At 48.3% G+C, this 21,712-nt stretch overlaps 1 protein-coding gene across 4 annotated transcripts in view; it reads left to right on the forward strand.

The window, feature by feature from the left end:
• NOL4L (nucleolar protein 4 like) overlaps positions 1-20,425 on the forward strand; it is a 138,340-nt gene extending 117,915 nt beyond the window's left edge. For all 4 annotated transcript variants that reach the window (XM_070744391.1, XM_070744392.1, XM_070744393.1 and 1 more), the window contains 6 exons: positions 3,014-3,285; positions 6,217-6,402; positions 9,715-9,906; positions 12,418-12,540; positions 16,340-16,544; positions 19,650-20,425. In XM_070744391.1, the coding sequence (XP_070600492.1) occupies positions 3,014-3,285; positions 6,217-6,402; positions 9,715-9,906; positions 12,418-12,540; positions 16,340-16,544; positions 19,650-19,852 (1,181 nt within the window). In that variant the 3' untranslated portion in view covers positions 19,853-20,425. The remainder of the gene's footprint in view (positions 1-3,013; positions 3,286-6,216; positions 6,403-9,714; positions 9,907-12,417; positions 12,541-16,339; positions 16,545-19,649) is intronic.
• The last annotated feature ends 1,287 nt before the right edge of the window (positions 20,426-21,712 follow it).

Below are 21,712 nucleotides of genomic sequence, written 5' to 3' on the forward strand. Positions count from 1 at the left end.
AGGTGGTGATCCTGCTGCTTAGAGCACTGGTGAGACCCCATTTGGAATAATACTGTGTCCAGTTCTGGTGACCTCACCTACAAAAAGAGATGGATAAAATTGAACGAGTCCAAAGACGGGCTACAAGAATGATAGAAGGTCTTAAACATAGAACGTATCAGGAAAGACTTCATGAAGTCCATCTGTGTAGTCTGGAGGACAGAAGGAAAAGGGGGAACATGATCAAAACATTTAAACATGTGAAAGGATTAAATAAGGTTCAGGAGGGAAGTGTTTTTAATAGGAAAGTGAACACAAGAACAAGGGGACACAATCTGAAGTTAGTTGGGGGAAAGATCAGAAGCAACGTGAGAAAATATTATTTGACTGAAAGAGTAGTAGATGCTTGGAACAAACTTCCAGCAGACGTGGTAGATAAATCCACAGTAACTGAATTTAAACATGCCTGGGATAAACATAGATCCATTCTAAGATAAAATACAGGAAATAGTATAAGGGCAGACTAGATGGACCAGGAGGTCTTTTTCTGCCGTCAGTCTTCTATGTTTCTATTTCTGTGGCTTCTTTGTTTGCAATCCGGCTTTTGGTCTGGAGAGAAAGCAGCTGCTGGGTGGAAGCCCTTGGCACAGGAGGGGAGGGCCAGAAGTGTGGGGGGGGAGGGTCTGCAGAGAGGGGGGGACCATGGGGGGGGGCTGGAAGGTCACAGAGGTCAGCAATCGCAGATGGAGGAAGAAGAGGGTGGGTTGGAAAGGGGCAACCAGGAGAGAACTGGCTGGAGGGGTGGGAGAGATCTCTTACACAGAGAGGGAGAGAGAGTGGGGGGGCAGTGCAAGCTTCCCCCCCCCGCCCCCATGTGTCCTTGGTAGAGTGGATTCCATTGGGGGGAGAGCACACGGAGTGATGTGAGGGGGGGAGGATGTTGCTTGGCACGTGGGCAGCCTCAGTGGGGAAGCAGCAGAGCCTGGTGACCGTGAGATGGGGGAGGAGGGAGGGGGATAAGGGGAGGAGGAGAGGAGGAAGGAAAGGGAAGGAAGGAAGGGGAGGAGGAGAGAAGGGAAGAAGGGAAGGGAGGGAGGAATGAAGGGGAGAAAGGAAGGAAGGGAAGGAGGAGAAAAGAAAGGAAAGGGAGGAGGAGAGAAGGGAAAGGGAGGATGGAAGGGAGGAAAGAGAAGAGGAGAGGAGGAAAGAAGGGAAGGAAGAAAGGGAGGAAGGAAGGGAAGAAGGAGAAAGGGAAGGAAGGGAGGATGGATGGAAGGAAGGGAGGGGAGGAGGAGAATTTAATTGAAACCTGCCTGGGATAAACATAGATCCATCCTAAAATAAAATACAGGAAATAGTCTAAGGGCAGACTAGATGGACCAGGAGGTCTTTTTCTGCTGTCAATCTTCCGTGTTTCTATATTTCTATGAAGGAAGGGAAGGAGGAGAAAAGGGAGGAGATGGAGGAGGAGAGGAGGTAGGAAGGGAAGGAAGAAAGGGAGGGTTGATGGATGAAAGGGAGGGAGGATAGAAGGAAGGAAGTGGAGGAAGGAAGGGAAGAAGGAGAAGAGAAAGGAAGGAAGGAAGGGGAGGAGGAAAGAAGGGAGGGAAGGAGGAGAGAACGAAGGATCAAAGGAAAGAAGGAGGATACAGACAAAATAGGAAGGAAGGAAAGAAGGAAGGAAGGAAGGAAAAGAAAGGTATTACAGCTAATGACCTATGTTTACAACCACCCTGGAAACAGTGACCCGTGACTCTTTTCCACACTTACAGCCTCATCAGCCTCCTTGTGCGCAGGGGAGAGAAATTTTGTCCGGTTTTTGCTTCCACACATTCACAGGAAGCAAAATCTTGTGAGGAGTTATTTTGGCTATTTGTTTTGCTTCTATTCATGCACAAAAGCAAATTTTTTTCCTGAAATCTTGTGCACGCATGCCCTGACAAGAGTCTGTGGAGAGGGACGGCATATAAATCCAATTCATTCATTTATTTATTATTATTTTACTTGACTTCTATGTTGCCCAATCCCAAAGGACTCAGGGCGTCTTACAACAGTATAAAGTTACAAGTAACAGCAATGATAAAAAGAAGTGAAGAAAAAAATGAACTAGTTTCTAAAATCCTAATTAAAATTTAAGATTAATAACAATAACAACAACAACAACAATAATAGTAGTAATAGTAATGATATTATTATTATTAATATTATTATTATTATTATTAATAATAATAATAATAATAATAATAATAATAATAATAATAATAATAATAATAGGGAGATTGTGATCCCCTTATATAGAGCGCTGGTGAGACCCCATTTGGAAGACTGTGTCCAGTTCTGGAGACCTCACCTACAAAAAGATATTGACAAAATTGAAGGGGTCCAAAGACGGGCTACAAAAATGGTGGAAGGTCTTAAGCATAAAACGTATCAGGAAACACTTCATGAACTCAATCTGTAGAGTCTGGAGGACAGAAGGGAAAGGGGGGACATGATTGAAACATTTAAATATGTCAAAGGGTTAAATAAGGTCCAGGAGGGAAGTGTTTTTAATAGGAAAGTGAACACAAGAACAAGGGGACACAATCTGAAGTTAGTTGGGGGTAAGATCAAAAGCAACATGAGAAAATATTATTTTACTGAAAGAGTAGTAGATCCTTGGAACAAACTTCCAGCAGACGTGGTTGGTAAATCCACAGTAACTGAATTTAAACATGCCTGGGATAAACATAGATCCATCCTAAGATAAAATACAGGAAATAGTATAAGGGCAGACTAGATGGACCAGGAGGTCTTTTTCTGCCGTCAGTCTTCTATGTTTATAATAATAATAATAATAATAATAATAATAATAATAATAATAATAATAATTTGTTTAGTGTGCATGCGCAGAAGCAAGTTCTCACTCGGACGCATATGGGTGTGCGCCAGGGTTGTGAAACTCCACGGGAAGTGCGCCAGTAGGGGCGGTAAGTGGAGTCCCTCCCTGGTGGTGGTCACTCTCCAGTGAGCAGCTTTTCTCTCTCGCTTGCAGACGATTCCTCCTCCGAGAGCTGCAGTGGGAACGGCTCGTCCACCTTGAACCCCTCCACCTCCAGCAGCACTCAGGGCGATGCCGCCTACACTGAGGTGAACGGCAACGGGGCAGGCGCCCCCATGGATTTCAGCGCCTCTTCCGAGGACCAGCCCATCAACCTCTGCGACAAGTTGGCCCCGGTTCACGTCGCCAACGCCTACCAGTCGGACAGCTGCAGTGCCGATGGCCTGCGCAGCCGGACGAAGTACGGAGCCAAAAGCACAACGGAGGTGGGTTCAAGATGCTTCCCCCCCCCCCCCGGTGCCCAGGTACCACTGCCATTAGTATGCAGCTGTGAATTCCCACGACCTGTCGTGGCCTGTCGGCCGTTGGCCCCTCCAAGAGTCGACTTGGAGGAGGAGGCGTGGGACAGCCCCTGTTCAGCCTGGCGTGACAGCTGAGCAGTAATTAAGGTCAAAATAAAACACAGAGACTGGAGTTTCAGAAACACCACAATACACTGCTCAAAAAACCAAAGGAACCCTCCAAGAACCCATCCTAGATCTGAATGAATGAAATATTCTCCTTTGTTCTGTACAAAGTTGAGTGTGCACAACAGCAGATGAAATTGTCCATCAGTGTTGCTTCCCAAGTGGACAGGTTGATTTCACAGAAGTTGGATTTCCTTGGAGTTATATTGTGTTGTTTCGGTGTTCCCTTTAATTTTTTTCCTGCAGTGTATATTTCCTTCAGAAGGTGGCTGAGAGCCGCGATTACGGCAAAATAATGTCTCTTTACTGCCAAAGAGGCTGAGTTAACTTCAAGGCCGATATCAAATGTCCAAACCCCCCCAAGGTTTATAAATAATGTCTCCGAACTGGGCTGAAGGAAGGGCACTCCCTATTTTTGCAATCGCTACAGTCTTCCCTAAAGCCCATGTCCAAAGGCTGGGTTTCTCCAAGGAAGCAGGGATCTCGATTTAGAGAACACTCTGGATCTGTTTCTCTTTCTCTGTTAAACCACCACAGATAATTCTGCAGTGGCCCTAGAGCTCCCAGCAAGGCCTAGGGGGCGTCTGTCCATCTATGAAGGAGACACCACCAGGAGATATTTTGGTCCTCCTTGAAAGACCTAGAGCCGTAATTTATTTATTTATTGGATTTGTATGCCGCCCCTCTCCGCAGACTCGGGGCGGCTAACAACAGTAATAAAAAACATCATGTAAATCCAATACTAAAAACAACTAAAAAACCCTTATTATAAAACTAAACATCCATACAAACAAACAAACAGACCATGCATAAAATTGTAAAGGCCTAGGGGGAAAGAGTATCTCAGTTCCCCCATGTCTAACGGCAGAGGTGGGTTTTAAGGAGCTTACGAAAGGCAAGGAGGGTGGGGGCAATTCTAATCTCTGGGGGGAGTTGGTTCCAGAAGGCCAGGGCCGCCACAGAGAAGGCTCTTCCCCTGGGCCCCGCCAAGCGACATTGTTTTGTTGACAGGACCCGGAGAAGGCCGACTCTGTGGGACCTAACTGGTCGCTGGGATTCGTGCGGCAGAAGGCAGTCTTGTAGATACCCTGGTCCGGTGCCATGAAGGGCTTTGTAGGTGATGACCAACACTTTGAATTGTGACCAGAAACTGATCAGCAACCAATGCAGACTGCAGAGTGTTGGTGTAACATGGGCATATTTGGGGAAGCCCATGACTGCTCTCGCAGCTGCATTCTGCACGATCTGAAGTTTCCGAACACTCTTCAAAGGTAGCCCCATGTAGAGAGCGTTACAGTAGTCGAGCCTCGAGGTGATGAGGGCATGAGTGACTGTGGGCAGTGACTCCCGGTCCAAATAGGGTTGCAACTGGTGCACCAGGCGAACCTGGGCAAACGCCCCCCTCGCCACAGCCGAAAGATGTAATGGTGATCCTATGGCACACATGCGTTTTCTGAACTTCTGGATTGCCTGTGCAGTCTTTCAAACCCAGGAAGCGTCCCTAAGCCCTCCGGAGTGCAAAAAACAGCATAATGGCAAACCGGAAGTGTGTTTTCTTGAACTACCGGTGTGCCCATTTGGGCATTTTTTTCACCTACCAGGCTTCAGGAAGGTCTGTGCACATGCGCAGGAGGGCACTGCATAGGGGTGCACATTCGTTGTCGGGAGGAGGGAAGGTGCGTGGGCAGGTACACGCAGTGATGGGCTCCTACAAGTTAGGGTCAGGTAGGCAGAACCGGTAGAAAAATTTTGAATTTATTTTCTTTTTTCCCTCTTCTGGGCTCTGGGTCTGTTTTTCCTCTCGCAGTCAATGAGGCTGAATGTGTATAATTTTAGAAGAGCTGTGTTTGTGTACATATGCATAGAGTTTACATAGCAGATAAGGGATATTTTTGTGTGCCTGTGTGTAATATGTATGTGCACCTATGGAATATCTACATAGAATTAAATAGCATAGTTTGGATATTCAGTCATAGTGAATAGAGAGGGAAATTGTCTCTCTTTGAGGCGAGGGGAGGCCAGGCATCCTAACTCAAAATCTTGACGTGAGTGACAGTCAAGTTGGTCACCTTAAAGCCAGTCACATGACCTTTAAGCCACCCCCAGGTCACATGGCCAGCAAGCCACACCCACAAAATAAACCACGGCCACAATATGGTAGTAAATTTTTTTTGCAGCCCTTCACTGGTCTGTGCACATGTGCGCGGGGCATCGTGGCAGGCTGCACATGTATGGGGGGGAGGGAAAGAGTGTGGGCACGTTCACACATGCTAGCGCACCCCCACCCCCCCACATGCACAAGGTTGGCCGTCATTGTCCTAGAGGCAGGCCTAATGAGGGTGAAAGCTGAAAATCCTGGCAGGATGATGGAGATGACTTACCGCCGCTATTGGTGTGATGTGCGCATAGCTTTGGGTTGCCAGCGTCTCACCATGCGCCTCCCAGCGAGATCTTGCTTCTACACATGCGCAGGAAGCGAAATCTCCCGAGAGGACATGCGTGCACCTGGGATTTCAGCGACCATGCGCAGAAGCAAAAAAATTTCCACATCTCGCACGCGGATTCCATTGTGAGATCTTCTGCGCATGCACAGAAGCAGAATCTTGCTGGGATGCACACAAACGCACACCAGCGACGTAGGGCTGCGCGTACAGCTCCATTTTAGCTACCAGTGCACCGTGTACCGGGTAGCAACCTGATACTGGTATTAAATTTGTCCCCTCTTGGCAGTCCCCTCCCTACAGCTCCGGCAGCTACGACTCGGTCAAGACGGAGGTCAGCGGGTGTCCCGAAGACCTGACAGTGGGCAGGGCTCCCACCGCCGACGATGACGATGACGACCACGATGACCACGAGGACAACGACAAGATGAACGACTCGGAGGGCATGGATCCCGAGCGGCTCAAGGCTTTCAACGTATGGGCCCCCGAGAACGGTCGCGCACGGTGATAACGTCTGGGTGGTTGTGCTCCATTGTAATGTTCACCCGTGGACGGAATCTTGCCACACTGCAAAGCTTTTACACAGAGAGTCCTTCTCTGCTAATAATCACAGGGAGAACAGGAGGCCCAGGTGCCAAGCAGTGCGGTCAGGCGGAAGGGAAAGGGAGTCGAAGGCTTGGCTGCATAGCTAGAGGTGTAACAAGCAGGAAGAGGGAGATTGTGATCCCATTATATAGAGTGCTGGTGAGACCCCATTTGGAATAATACTGTGTCCAGTTCTGGAGACCTCACCTCCAAAAAGATATTGACAAAATTGAGTGTGTCCAAAGACGGGCTACAAGAATGGTGGAAGGTCTTAAGCATAAAACGTATCAGGAAAGACTTAATGAACTCAATCTGTATAGTCTGGAGGACAGAAGGAAAAGGGGGACATTTATTATTTATTTTTATTTATTTATTTATTTATTACTTAGTTTTGTATGCTGCCCCTCTCCGAAGACTCGGGGCGGCTCACAACACGTGGAAACAAATCATAAATAATCTAAACAGATTTAAAATATTTAACGATTTAAAAAAGACCCCATATACTAACAGACATACACTCAGGCATACCATATATAAATTAAACATGCCCAGGGGAAGATGTTTTAGTTCCCCCATGCCTGACGGCAAAGGTGGGTTTTAAGGAGTTTTTCGACATGATCGAAACATTTAAATATGTTAAAGGGTTAATTAAGGTCCAGGAGGGAAGTGTTTTTAATAGGAAAGTGAACACAAGAACAAGGGGACACAATCTGAAATTAGTTGGGGGAAAGATCAAAGGCAACATGAGAAAATATTATTTGACTGAAAGAAGAGTAGGTGCTTGGAACAAACTTCCAGCAGATGTGGTTGGTCAATCCACAGTGACTGAATTGAAACATGCCTGGGATAAACATATATCCATTGTAAGATAAAATACAGGAAATAGTAGAAGGGCAGACTAGATGGACCAGGAGGTCTTTTTCTGCCGTCCATCTTCTAAGTTTCTAAGCAAGGGAGTCGTGAGTGAGTCTTTTTTTTTTTTGCCACGGTTCTTTTTAAAAAAATCGCTGCAGTTGCTAAGTGAATTGTGCGGTTGTTAAGGGACGTTTGACTTTGCTGGTTGGAAGCTCACCTGGGGAGGTGGCACATGGGGACTTTATGACGCTGCAACCAGGGGGGGCTTCTAACGTACCCCACCGCCGGTTGGCCTCCTCCCGCACCGTTGGGGCTTCCTTCACAAGTGCGTGTATTTGCAGTGGTGAATTTTTTTTTATTTTTTTAAAAAGCTGAAAACATGTTGCCAGTGCATGCGCAGTGCTGGAACACTGGCTTATGCACATGTCTGCAAAAATAAATTTTTTAAAAAAATCCCCCCCCCCCCCCCCCCCCGCCAAAAAAACCAGGGTTTCTTGCTTGGACAGGGGATTGGGCTAGAACAGTGTTTCCCAACCTCGGCCACTTGAAGAGATCTGGACTTCAACTCCCAGCATTCGCTGGCTGGGGAATTCTGGGAGTTGAAGTCCAGATTTCTTCAAGTGGCCAAGGTTGGGAAACACTGGACTAGAAGACCTCTAAGACGTCTCACACTTGTGACAGTTGCAGCCGCCTTGTTGTGACCACACGATCAAAATTCAGACGCTTGACATGTATTTATGATGGTTGCAATGCCCCAGGGTCATGTGACAACCCCCCCCCCCCAGCGCAGTGGTTAGAATTAATTGTTTCAGGCAAACCTCTGCCCACAGAATGGAGTTCGATCCTGACCAGCTCAAGGTGGACTCAGCCTCCCGAGGTCTGTAAAATGAGAAGGTAGATAGTTGGGGGCAGGAGGCTGATGCTGTAAATATGTCTGTATGTACGTGTAATCTTTCTAGCTCTCATCTATCTATCTAGTCTGTCTGTATTTATTTATTCGATTTTTATGCCGCCCTTCTCCTTAGACTCAGGGCGGCTTACAACATGTTAGCACTTTTGAACAGAGCCAGCCTATTGCCCCCACAATCTGGGTCCTCATTTGACCCACCGCGGAAGGATGGAAGGCTGAGTCAACCTTGAGCCGGGGATGAGATTTGAACCACTGCCCTATAGATCTACAATCAGCTTCAATGGCCTGCAGTACAGCACTCTACCTGCTGCGCCACCCCGGCTCTATGTCTGTCTGTCTGTCTGTCTGTGTATCTCTCTCTCTCTCTATCTCTCTATCTCTCAATCTACCTATCTATCAATCTACCTATCTATCATCATCATCATTATCTTTCTCTCTCGGTCATCTTTCATCTATCCGTCTATCTTATCTATCTATCTATCTATCTATCTATCTATCTATAATCTATCTATCTATCTATCTATCTATCTATCTATCTCTATCTATCTATCTATCTCTATCTATCTATCTATCTATCTATCTATATCTATCTATCTATCATCTAACTATCAATCTATCAATCTCTCTATCATCTATCTATCTATCTATCTATCATCTATCTATCTATCTATCTATCTATCTATCATCTATCTATCATTCTATCTATCATCTATCTATCTATATCTATCTATCTATCTATCTATCTATCTATCTATCTATCTATCTATCTATCTATCTATCATCCATTCTGTATCTGGTGCTGCAGTGGTTAGAAGTCAGTATTGCTTGCACACTCTCCCCACAGCCAGGAGTTTGATACTAACTGAAGATTGACTCAGACTTACGTCCTTCTGAGGTCAATAAAATGAGGACCCAAATGTTAACCAGTCTCCGCGTCTGATGGAAGAAAGGATTGAACGAAGGGAATGCATTTTGAAACGTTGGTATTTCACGAATAAGTTGAGTTGTTTTAAATTTAGAATTAGATGATACCCCCCCCCCCCCCCCGAGGCTTTGGGTACCATGAAAACAATTGAGTAGAACCCTTGTCCTCTCTGATCCGGGGGAATCGTTTCTATTGCCCCGATTTGGGGGCCGGATGGTGATTCTATGAAGTGATGTATAAGTTTGCCGTTTCGTGACCTTCCTAGCCAGCTTCCTTCCAGCAAAGTCAATAGGGGACATCATGTTCACTTAGCAACTGCAGCGATTCTCTTAACGACTGTGGCAAAAGAAAAAAGCTGTAAGATGGGGCGCAGCTCACTCAAGCCCTCTCTGGCCAAGCAACGGAAGCGTTGCGCTCATTTGCGGTCCGAAGCCAAGGACCGACCCCCTCCCCCACGAGGCTTCCCTCCCAGGCCTCGCGAGAGGGAAGGGCTGACCGCATTCTCTCCGCAGATGTTTGTGCGCCTCTTCGTGGACGAGAACCTGGACCGGATGGTGCCCATCTCCAAGCAGCCCAAAGAGAAGATCCAGGCCATCATCGAGTCCTGCAGCCGGCAGTTCCCGGAGTTCCAGGAACGCGCTCGCAAACGCATCCGCACTTACCTCAAATCTTGCCGTCGCATGAAGAAGAACGGCATGGAAATGGTGAGGGAGGGAGGGAGGGTCTTCTCGGCAGCCCCCTGCCCCCTTTTCACTGCCTTTCCCCCTCTTTCCCTCCTTCAAAACGTCAGCTGGGTCTTTGGGCCAGCTCTTGGGTGGTCTTTTCCAGAGGAAGTTCAGACCCTCCAGCGGCCCAAAGCCCTGCTGTTGTGGCAATGAAACATCTGGAGCAGCGGTGGGCGACTCTGACCACTTTACTACCGTGGACTTCAACTCCCAGAATTCCTGAGGCGGCATTGCCGGCTATGGCCCCTTTATGGCTTGTGGACTTCAACTCCCAGAATTCCTGAGGCGGCCATGCCGGCTATGGCCCCTTTATGCCTTATGGACCTGCTCAAGAATTCTGGGAGTGGAAGCCCACAAGTTACAACAGGTCCATAGACAGCATGGCTGGCTCAGGAATTCTAGCAGTTGAAGCCCACAGGGGATAAAGTGTCCAGAGTTGCCCACAGCTATTCCACAACAGTGGCTGGGATTTGGTAGTGGGATTAAGTTGGTTCTATTGGATTTGGGGAAGTAGCTTCAGATCCGTGTCTTTCCACTGTGGGCCCTGGGGCTGGGAAATTGAGGAATGGAGAGTGCACCCCACCATTAATTGCTTTCTTTGATTGACGGATAGATCCCAAAGTGGGGTTTTCAGGAGGGAGGAAGGAGAGGGGAAGGGGGATGAAGAGGAGGAGCAGGAGGGAAGGAGATGAAGAGGAAGCTGGACGAGGAGGAGGAATCTTGGACCTTTGGTGCTCTCTGAGCTGGTGTCTTTTCTTGCAGACATTTCATGACCCAACTATGGAACATCTTCAGTGCTACGGGGGGTTATCCGGAAAAGAAGGTTACAAGGCCCATAGCTCTCGTGGGGAATGTTTGCAGGGGAAGTTGGTATGACTATCGTGTAGCGGGAAGCCAGTGGAAGAGAACAAGCGGTGCCAGGGGTCAGTAGATCATCGACTGGCGTTGTGGCGAAGGTTAGAGATGAGTGTCCTCATTCCGTTTCCCTCTAAGGGCGAAGTGAGTGCTGTCATGCGCTAGCTGAATGCGAAGGGCAGGAACGCTGCTGCGATGAGGTCCCAAGATGCTGACTGAAGCGCACAAAATCGTCAGAGTCGGTGCCGCTCGAGAATTTCTTGACCATTTCGAGATGGAAGGCGAGGCATTTCTCAACTGTAGAGTGACAGGAGATGAAACTTGAGCTTATCTCCCCAGTCCAGAGAGCAAACATCAATCAATGCAGGGGCGCCACACCCATTCTCCTTCAGCCCCAAAACATTCAAAACTCAGCAATTGGCGAGAAAAATCTTGGGCACCCATCGCGCACAAAAATTGAGCACCCATCGCAGCAGCATTCATGCCCTTAGCATTCAGGTAGCGCATTACAGTGCGCACTTTGCCCTCGGAGGTGTTCTGTCGGGCTTTCTGGTAGAATTCTCCCAAAAATTCACAGGTACAAATTTCAGACACACACACGTTTGAAAATTCAAAACAATGTTCTTTATAATGAAAATTCACTTAAACCAAGCCCTCTTTTGGTATAGCACAGAGCACTCGTCTCCAAACAAACTGGTAATTTCTACAAGTCCCTTATCAGTTCTGAGATACTTAGCTTGCAGCTGTGAGGCAGTTCACAGTCCTTCTTCTTTCACAAAGTGAAACACACTTTGCTCTGGGTTAGTTTCAAAGCGGGGAAAAATCAGCACACAAAGGTCAAAGTCAGCAAGGCAGTCACGAAACACAAGGATCAGATAATCCTCCACAATGGCCAAACCCACAGGCTGCTCTTTATAGTAGCCTCACTAATGACCACAGCCCCACCCAACCACAGGTGGCCTCATTTTCTTTGATAATAATCTCTCAGTTGTTGCTGCCTATGCATCGCTCTCCGCATGCGTGGCTGTATCGTTAACTCTTGTTCTGAATCCAAGGAGGAGCTAGATAATTGATCTCCTTCTGAGCTGTCTGCCACACTCTCCTCCTCCCTGTCACTCATGTCTTCTTGGTCAGAGGAGCCTTCATCAGCAGATGCCACCGGGGGCAAAACAGGCCTGCAGCATGTGGCTGTCTCCCCCACATCCACAGTGGGGCATGAGCTGGGCCAGAGCTAACCACAACAGGAGGGAAACGGAATGAGGACGCTCATCTCTAACCTTCCCCACAACGCCAGTCGATGATCTACTGACCAATGGCACCACTTGTTCTCTTCCGCTGGCTTCCCGCTACACGATAGTAATACTAACTTCCCTTGTGCATATTCCCCGCGAGAGAGCTAGCCTTCCTTTCTGGATAACCCTGGTAGAAAGGAGGGGGAGGTTGAAAAGAGGAGGGCGACTTGCTCTACTCGTCTTAATATTTCCAAAATTGAAGACCGTGGCTTTAGATCTTTCTTTTCTTCCGCTTTCTTGCTCTCGCGGGCTAGCGTTACTCTTTTTTCTCAATGGCATAGCCATAAACAGAGCCGCGTTCCGTCGTTCCGACTTTCCTGGAAATGTTTCTCTTTTCTTTCAGACCAGGCCGACCCCTCCTCACCTGACCTCAGCCATGGCCGAGAACATCCTGGCAGCCGCTTGTGAAAGTGAGACACGGAAAGCAGCCAAGCGGATGCGGCTCGAGATCTATCAGACGTCACAGGTATGGGGGCCGGCATCGGGCTATTTGCTGGCTTTGGATAGCCGGATAGGTTACGCCTGTACCGCTTGCAACAAGAATCCCACCCTGGATTCTGTACACTGGTTTCTTACATGATCAGAGTTGAAATTCATGCCTCTTCGCTCCTAAAAACGACTTCGCTATAATAATAGTCTTCAACTTACAACCGCTGTAGAAATCACAGATGTTGAGAGATGACTTCTTGAGGCAAAGCTTGTCCGGGCCAGGAATCTCTCTGTGTGAGCAGCTTCTGATTGGAAACTCTCATTTTCTTGGACCTGCAGTTTATTTTTTTGTTGTGGTTCAGCCTGAGTCAGATCAAAGACCAGCTGCGTCTCCTGGCTCCATGCCCGGGGGAGGCTGAGAGCGAAGAGGAGAGTTCTTGGCAGCCAGACAGGGGAGATTACAGTGAGGAAAGTGACGAGGAAGAAAGGCCTGGGAGCCCTGGGGAGGGGCTCTCTCAAGCAAGTAGCTTGAAGTCTTTGGAGTCATTGGATGATGAAGCACAAGCTATCATTAGTATGCAACAGAGACGCATAGATCAAAGGAGGAATCAACTGAATAGATATTATCAGTGTTAAATGAGGAACACCATGGCTTGGGGGTGGTCCTCATTAGCAGGGAAGGGTTTATAAGGCATGAGAACCATTCCAGCAGCGTGGAGTGTTATCAAAGTGGAGTTGGAGTTATCTGCCTTTTCTCTTAGCGTTTTGTTCCTGGCTCATGGCCCAGCAGTCTTGAAGAGCCATGGGAGGTTTGTGCCTGTTAGCAACAGCCACGTTTGTCATCAAGGATCCTGTGTTTTTGTATGGACAATTGCCTTCGTGTATCTATTTGGAGTTCCAGTGTTTTCCTGACTTGTAAGGACATTTTCTGTTGGTTATTTTTCTCTTTCTCATTATAAAACTGTGTTTGCATTCAACCGGTGTGTCTGGCTTATCTTTTTGGGTTGGTCATAGCTTACGGAGTGACCCAGACAGAACATTTTTTATAACAAAATTCTTGTGTTTACAAGTATAAAACATTTCTGAAAATAAGATGTACCGGTGTATAAGATGCACCTTAGTTTTTGAGGAGAAAAATAGGGAAAAGAATCTGCCTACCAGGTATTCATCTGGCTAGCGTCCTTAGTCTGGTCAGCTTCAGCACATTATTTTATCCCCTGGTTAGGGCTTTAAAAAAACTTTATTCAGAGAGAGTAACAATGAAAGAGCTTGCAAGCCAGTAAGAGCTGGGAACATCGTTAGCACCTGGAAAGAAGCAGTCTCAGCAGGTAGAGCAATGGAAAAATCCCTGCAAAGACTTGGAAAACATTGTTCTTTGCAAAGAGTAACAATGAAAGAGCTTGCAAGTCGGTAAGATCTGGGAAGATTGTCAGCAGCTAGTTAGGGCTGAAAAACAACAACAACAAAAAACACCACCACCACCACCACCCCACATTCAGAGTATAACATGCACCCAAATTATCAGCCTCTTTTACGGAGGAAAAAGATGTGTCTTATACTCCGAAAAATACAGTATTTTTGTCTCCCTCGCATTCTTCTTACCCTAGCGTCTACTATGGGGTCCACAATATCTGACTCCCCCATTAGCACAGCTGCGGGCTCTGCAGTTTCTGGAGGTTCCCCAGGCCCTAACTCTCCCTCACTCTCACTTTCCGATTACTATGGTAAACACACTGACCTATGATGCCCAGATGAAACCGGTTCAACCTCCTCAAACTCCATGATTAAAAGAACCGGATGCAAGCCAACCACAACATTTACTGCACATGATGTGGCACTCACTAAAAAATGCTTGACAGCAGGACCGATAAACTTAGCCACATACACATCTGTCAGAAATACGTTTATCTCTTAAGGTAATATTACAGTCCAAGAAAATGGTTTGTAACCATAGGAAAGGCTGATTGTTAGCCATAATTAGTATGTCATGGGTTTGCTAGCTGTGTTGCAACCTCATTGGCTGTAACCTATATATAAGGAGTGACACCCTTTCATGAGTATGGTTTGTTATAGTGGCTTGTGACTTAGTGGTTTGTTATAGAGTGGTTTGGAGTTAGCGGTTTGGTGATTTGGTGGTTTAGTTCTTAGTGGTTTGTGGGTGGTTGCAGTGGTGGATGTAATAGTAGTGTATGATGCACACATGGGGGAATTGAGATACCTCCCCCAGACTTATAGTTTTATGTATAGTATGCTTGTGTTGTATGATTTTAATGACGGGTATTTTAGATGTTTTTAAAAATATCAGATTTGTCACATTGTTATTGTTCTGCCGGCGTGTCCCAACCGCCTGTAATTACAGGGCAATTAGTCCAAAAAGACACACACCACACGATAGAAGGAAAACCAAAAGTCTTTATCAACAGAAAAGCAGAAAAAAACTCCCTTTTAAAATGTCAAAGGGATTTTCTGGTACACACAAGGCACAGGTTAAATGCAATCCAATTTCTCACCCAGTAACTGGGAAATTGAGTCCAATTCCAAAGTCCAGAAGGCCACACACAGTCTTGAACAGGGAAACAGGAAAACCACGATCTTGACGAAACGATGAATCAGATAAACTTCCACAAGGCTAAACCAACACGCTGCTCTTTTTATCTGCAGCACTAATTACAGCAGCCCCACCCAACCACAGGTGGCCTCACTTATCTCCTGTAATAATCCTTCAGTTGTTGTCTCCTATGCATCACTATGCATGCGTGGATCTGTCATAAGTTCTTGTTCAGAATCCAGGGATGATAAGGATGATTGATCTCCTGGGCTGTCTGCCAAACTCCCCCCTTCCCTGCTACTCACGCTTCCTTCGTCAGAGGAGCCTTTGTCGGGAGATTCTATCGGAAGCAAAACAGACCTGTGGCATGTGGATATTTCCTCCACCTCCACCTTCCTTGGGGCAGGAGCTGGGCCAGAGCCAACCACAACAGTTATATTGTTATTATTGTTGTGAGCCGCCCCGAGTCTGTGGAGAGGGGCGGCGTACAAATCTAATAAACTATTATAAATTATTATTTATTGTGATAGTTTATTTAGAGAAAAGAATTATTATTCTTTTTTTATTATAATTATTATTAAGAAGAAAAGTAAAATATATTTTTACAAGGAAGCCTGCTGCAGTGTTTTTCATGGAAGACTTCAATTAGGTGTAGTGGTCAACTGTGGCTAGTTGGTGGGGTTGCCTTCCGAGTGCGCAAAACTCTCCCCCAACAACATCTACGTTGCATGCGCTGATAACCCTATTAATTTTAGATTGCTGGGGAACAGAACTGTTCTGTGTCGATTAATTCTCTGTCCCTGCTGTTCGATTTACCCAGGAAATCTGTGAATTCAATGCCAAGTCCCTTTCTTTGATGGATACACAAGAACAAGGGGACACAATCTGAAGTTAGTTGGGGGAAAGATCAAAAGCAACGTGAGAAAATATTATTTTACTGAAAGAGTAGTAGATCCTTGGAACAAACTTCCAGCAGACGTGGTAGATAAATCCACAGTAACTGAATTTAAACATGCCTGGGATGAACATATATCCATCCTAAGATAAAATACAGGAAATAGTATAAGGGCAGACTAGATGGATCATGAGGTCTTTTTCTGCCATCAGACTTCTAGGTTTCTATGTTTTTCATTGGTCCTGCTGCAGACATAACAGCTAAAATAGCTTCTCCTCCAAACCCCTCCCCCCAGTTGATGGCAGGATGCCAGCCTGGCGCACAGCTGAAGGTGACAGCTCTGACGCAGGCCGCCCCCTTACGCACCTGCCCTCCGTTTCTCTCTCCTCGCAGGACGAACCGGTGACCCTGGAGAAGCAGCACGCCCGGGATTCGTCCACCTCCGTCACGCAGTCCTCCTACTCACTGCCCGCCTCCTCCTTCTCCCAGGACCCCGTCTACATCAACGGGAGCCTCAACTACAGCTACCGCAGCTACGGGACGCTGGGAGGCAACTTGCAGCCGACTCCTTCGCTCCAGACAGGAAATCACAGTAACGGTGAGGAGGGGCGGCTCAGTCGGAAGAGCGCTGGCAGGAAACGTTAGAGGTCTTCTAGTCCAAACACACACACATCCGCTCAAGCAGGAGGCCCCAGACCAGTGATGGCAAACCTATGGCATGGGTGCCACAGGTGCCAGGCGGAGCCATATCTGAGGGCACGCAAGCCATTGTCCTATCTCAGCTCTAGGATGTATGCGCGTGCCGACCAGCTGATTTTTGGTTCACACAGAGGCTCAGGGAGGGGATTTTTTGGCTCCCAGAGGGCCTTTGGGGGATGTGGGAGGGCGTTTTTGCCCTCCCCAGGCTCCAGGGAAGCACAAATCCCAGCAACCGATAAGGTCCCACAGAGTTGGCCTTCTCCAGGTCCCGTCAACTAAACAATGTCGTCTGGTGGGTCCCAGGGGAAGAGCCTTCTCTGTGGCGGCCCCGGCCCTTTGAAATCAACTCCCCCCAGAGATTAGGACCGCCCCCACCCTCCTTGCCTTTCGTAAGGCGCTGAAGACCCACCTTAAATGATGGGCTTTAGATGTTTTTAATATTAGATTTGTTACATTGTTATTATTATTGTTGTGAGCCTCTCTGAGTCTACGGAGAGAGGCGGCATACAAATCTAACAAATTATTATTATTATAATTATTATTATTATTATCAGGCCCACCAGAAGTTGAGAAAATGGGCTGTTTCTGGCCTCCAGAGGGCCTCTGGGGAGGGAAGGGGAGGCAATTTCCATCCTCCCCGGTCATTGAATTATGGGTGACGGAACTCGTAGTGTGTGCGCGCACGCTTTGGCACCAGAGGGAAAAATGGGTCGCCCTCACTGCCCTAGACCAGTGATGGTGAATCTTTTTGGGTTCACATGCCAAAATTGTATGTCCTACGCATGCACCAGTAGTGGGCCACTCCCTGAAGGTTGGGATTGCCATTCCAGTGTCGGAAATGCCAATGCGCATGCCCGTCCCCATTTGAGACATGCGCAGTGAGCAAAATCTCGCGTGTTTCGCCCGCGTGAGATTTCAGTGATTTTTCGGCTCTTTTTGCTTCTGCAAAACAAAGCAATCGGTGAAAATAGAAACATAGAAAATGTTTCTGGAAACCTGCGCATGTAAGCATCCTGGTGCGAGTTTTCGCTTCTGCGTGCATGCACAGAAGCCGAATCTCGCACTGGACATGCGCGCACCAACGGACATGCGTGTGCCGGTGCCCGCCACCAGGACTGGAGCAATAGCGCCGACGGCAAGCGGCCCCTCACTGGCGCACATGCGCAAATACCCATTCCCTTCCTCCCATGCATTTATATCTCCTCCATGCTGTGCATGCGCATAACCTGCTCCCTGTCCCCACGCATGTGCATAGGCCTCACCAAAGCCTCGGACGGTGAAAAAACTGCCACATGTGCAAACAGGAAGTTTGGAAAAGCAGCATTCCAGTTTGCCTGTTGTGCTGTTTTTCTTCCGGAGGGCAAAATGTCCTTTCCCAAGGCCTTGCATTACAGCGCTCTCTAGGGTCACCTCAGATTGAAGGAACACTGAGTCAGCCTTGAGCTAGTCAAGATTAAACTCCAAGCTGTGGGCAGTTTGGCCTGCAATACAACTACATTCTAGTCTTCGGAGAGGGGCGGCATACAAATCTAATAAATTATTATTTATTTATTTTATTTATTAAATTTGTATGCCGCCCCTCTCCGTAGACTCGGGGCGGCTCACAGCAGTGATAGAAACAATGTACAATACAAATCTAATAATATGAAGTTAAAAACCCATAATTTAAAAAACATCCACACAACACACCATACATAAATTATATAGGCCTGGGGAAGATATTTCAATTCCCCCATGCCTGACGGCAGAGGTGGGTTTTGAGAAGTTTATGAAAGGCAAGGAGGGTGGGGGCAATTCTAATCTCTGGGGTGGAGTTGGTTCCAGAGGGCTGGGGCCGCCACGGAGAAGGCTCTTCCCCTGGGTCTCGCCAGACGACATTATTTAGTCGACGGGACCCGGAGAAGGCCAACTCTGTGGGACCTAACCGGTCGCTGGGATTCGTGCGGCAGAAGGCGGTCCCGGAGATATTCTGGTCCGATGCCATGAAGGGCTTTATAGGTCATAACCAACACTTTGAATTGTGACCGGAAACTGATCGGCAACCAATGCAGACTGTATTACATTCTAACTACTGTGAAAAAGAAGGAAGAGAGAAAGGGAATAAGGAAGGAAAAAGAAAGAAAAGGAAGGGAGGGAGGGAGGACGGAGAGTGTTATGCCGGGCTATTGGCAATAAGCCCCCAGTGAGTTCGGAATAAGTTTCAAACACACACAGTCAAAAGGAAGAAAGCAAGTTTATAAAACAGTCGTGAAACACAAGCTGCGAGAGGAGTCAAATTACTCTCACCTGAATGCGGAAACCAAAACAGAGGAGCAGATAAGAAAGCTGTAAATCCACGCAGCCACACATGCCGTAGTCCTCTAGAGTTCTTTAACCATGAAATATCCAAAGTTCGCTAAAAGTCCTTGAATACTACAAGCTCTCCACGCTGTAGCAAGCTTCTTTCAAGTCTCTCTTTCCCAAACGGGTAAATGCCCACAGCTCACGCTTCCCAACGCCCGTATTTATCACAAACTCATTAACATAATTACCCCTTGAACAGGTGTGGTCACTTATCTTCTGAGACGCCTGCGCAACTGTTCCCTTCGTGCCACAAGCCTGTGCACATGGGCATCCACAAGTGGGTCCTCCTCCAATTCTGATGACTCACTAATTGGAGCACTGACTGGTGGGCTGGCTGCACCCATCTCCCCATTTGTCCCTGACTGTGAGCCAACTTCACTGTCCGATTCCGCTGGCAACAAAACAGGTCAACATCAAAATTCCGCACTGCAGGAGCTGGCCCAGAGCCAACCACAACAGAGCAAAGGAAGGAAGGAGGAAGGAAGGAAGGGGGGGAGGGAGGACAGAGAGATGGAAGGAAGAAGGGAGGGAAGGAAGAAAAGATGGAAGGAAGGAAGGGAGAAGGAAAGGAGGATGGAGAAGACAGAAGAAAGGAGGGAAGGAAGGAAAATATAGCAATGGTATGTTTTTCTTTTATATCTCCTCTTCCTCCGCTCTGCAGGCCCCACTGACCTCAGCATGAAAAGTGGCACGTCCAGCACCAGCCCCCCAGCCAACAGCACGAACCGGGGGGTGCCGTCGGCCCAGCTCAGCCCAACCGAGATCAGCGCCGTCCGACAGCTGATCGCCGGCTACCGGGAGTCAGCGGCTTTTCTCCTCCGCTCGGCGGACGAACTGGAAAACCTCATTTTGCAGCAGAACTGACTGCCGGCCTCCTTCAGGCTCCTGTGCCGCCGGAAGCGCCCCTCGTCCAACGGGCTTTCTTGATAAAAAAATCTGCTCAGGACCGGCCAATCCTCTGCCTACCGTCACCCACCCGCCCACCCACACCTGGCACAGGTTGGAGACCCCCCACCCACCCAGTCCCAACCCCGAGAGATCCTTCTGCTCTTCGACCTGGAGCCCCGGGGCGGCCTCTTTCCGGCCCCCCGGAAGCCGTTCTGCCTTTGAAAGCTGACCTCTCCGGCGCCCCCTGCCAACCGGAGGCCAGCCTTGCAGCCTGGAAAAAATGATGGGGGACCGCAGTGGGTTTTTTGGGGAAGCCAGGAGGAGGCTCGGGCCGGCAGAGCGCTTCAAGGCAGTTCAGGATTTTTCTCGCCCAGATCCCGGCAAAACGGTAGAGCCCTCTTCGTCCCCCCCTCCGCCTCTCTTTTCCTCCCCGTCTTCGGAATTGCATATTTATTGAGAAATGCCACCCGTCCCCCTTTAATTCTTTCTCCCGCCTCCCCCGTAATTTATTTTTTTTTCTAAAAAAACAAAGCGTTCTTTGAGTTTGTACAGAATTGCCATTTTTTTTATTTTTTAGCGTGCGTGTCTTTCTCTCCGAGGGAAGGGGGGGGGGGGTCGATCTTGCAACAGGGACCAGGCAGACTGTGAAGGCGGGTAACACAGGTTTTTTGGGTGTGTGTGAAAGGAGTCCCCTCCCTCCTTTGGGCCACTCGACCCCCACACCGCTTTTCCTGGTGGGGGAACCACACCGGGGCCTGAAGCCCATCTTTGTCGGAATTGCAGGCCTCAATTTTCGGGCCAACGCTCTCCGTAGCAGCAGCAGCAGCAGCCTTCCTCCTCCTCCTTCTCCTCCACACTCTACCTCACTCCTGGGCGCTCCCTGCTAACCCCGGCTCTCTTTCGAGGGGGGGCCGAAGTGGCCCCTGGCTGGCGAGAGAGCAGCAAAGCAGCCCCCAAACCAGAAAGCGTGTGGACGGGGGTGACCGGAGGGGAGGCCCATTGGAGTCGTGTTGGCAGGAGGCGTCAAACGGCCGCTGGAACCTGAATTTTTTTTTTTTTTGCGATCTGTGTGGGTGTAACGGGTTCGAGACCCCCTCCTCCTCCAACTCCCCCCCCTTGCAAAATGCAAATGCACTTGCTGTTTTGCTCAGTGCAATATTGACCGTGCTGCTATATATATACATATATATAACACGAGCGGGACAGAGGAGCGATTTCTAAGCAGGAAGAGACCCTGGCCCAAACTTGCTCTACCCCGTCCCCAACGGAAAAACCACCCCTGTGAGGTTGGCCCGAAGAGGGCACTAACCTTGGATTCTTGGCTTAAGAGGCAGCTGGTTATTTCCAGCCGGGGAGCATCTTTTCAATGTAGGTTAATCGTAAGCCGAGGAAAGCGGACTTCGACTCCCAGAACCCCCCAGCCGGCAAAGGAATTCTGGGAATCGAAGTCCGCTGGGCTTAACATGTGACTGAGTTGGTCACGTCTTCCCGCTCCAGCTGGGCTGGGATTTGAACCCGGGACCACCTGCTCCCCAAGGCTTTGCTCTCAGGAGAAGGGGTCGGCTTCTCGTGTCCCCCCCAAAAAAACCGAGGGTGTGTGTGTCTACCAGGGGGAGGACAGGATTCCTTGATGTGACCATACACCAGCCCCGAGGGTCCAAACCGACTGTGTAAATAGTTACTCGTGTCAGGCCTGACGCCCAACCACCCTTGTGCAAATACCCTCAGGGGTGTGTATCAGCGGCAGGGACAATCGCCGTCCGGAAACATGTAAATGTTCCCACTCACCTCTTTTCCCCATCTGCAAATTTGGGGGGAGGGCATCAAAATTTGGGT

This window comes from Erythrolamprus reginae, chromosome 3 (assembly GCF_031021105.1).
Source record: "Erythrolamprus reginae isolate rEryReg1 chromosome 3, rEryReg1.hap1, whole genome shotgun sequence".
Classification (NCBI taxonomy): domain Eukaryota; kingdom Metazoa; phylum Chordata; class Lepidosauria; order Squamata; family Dipsadidae; genus Erythrolamprus; species Erythrolamprus reginae.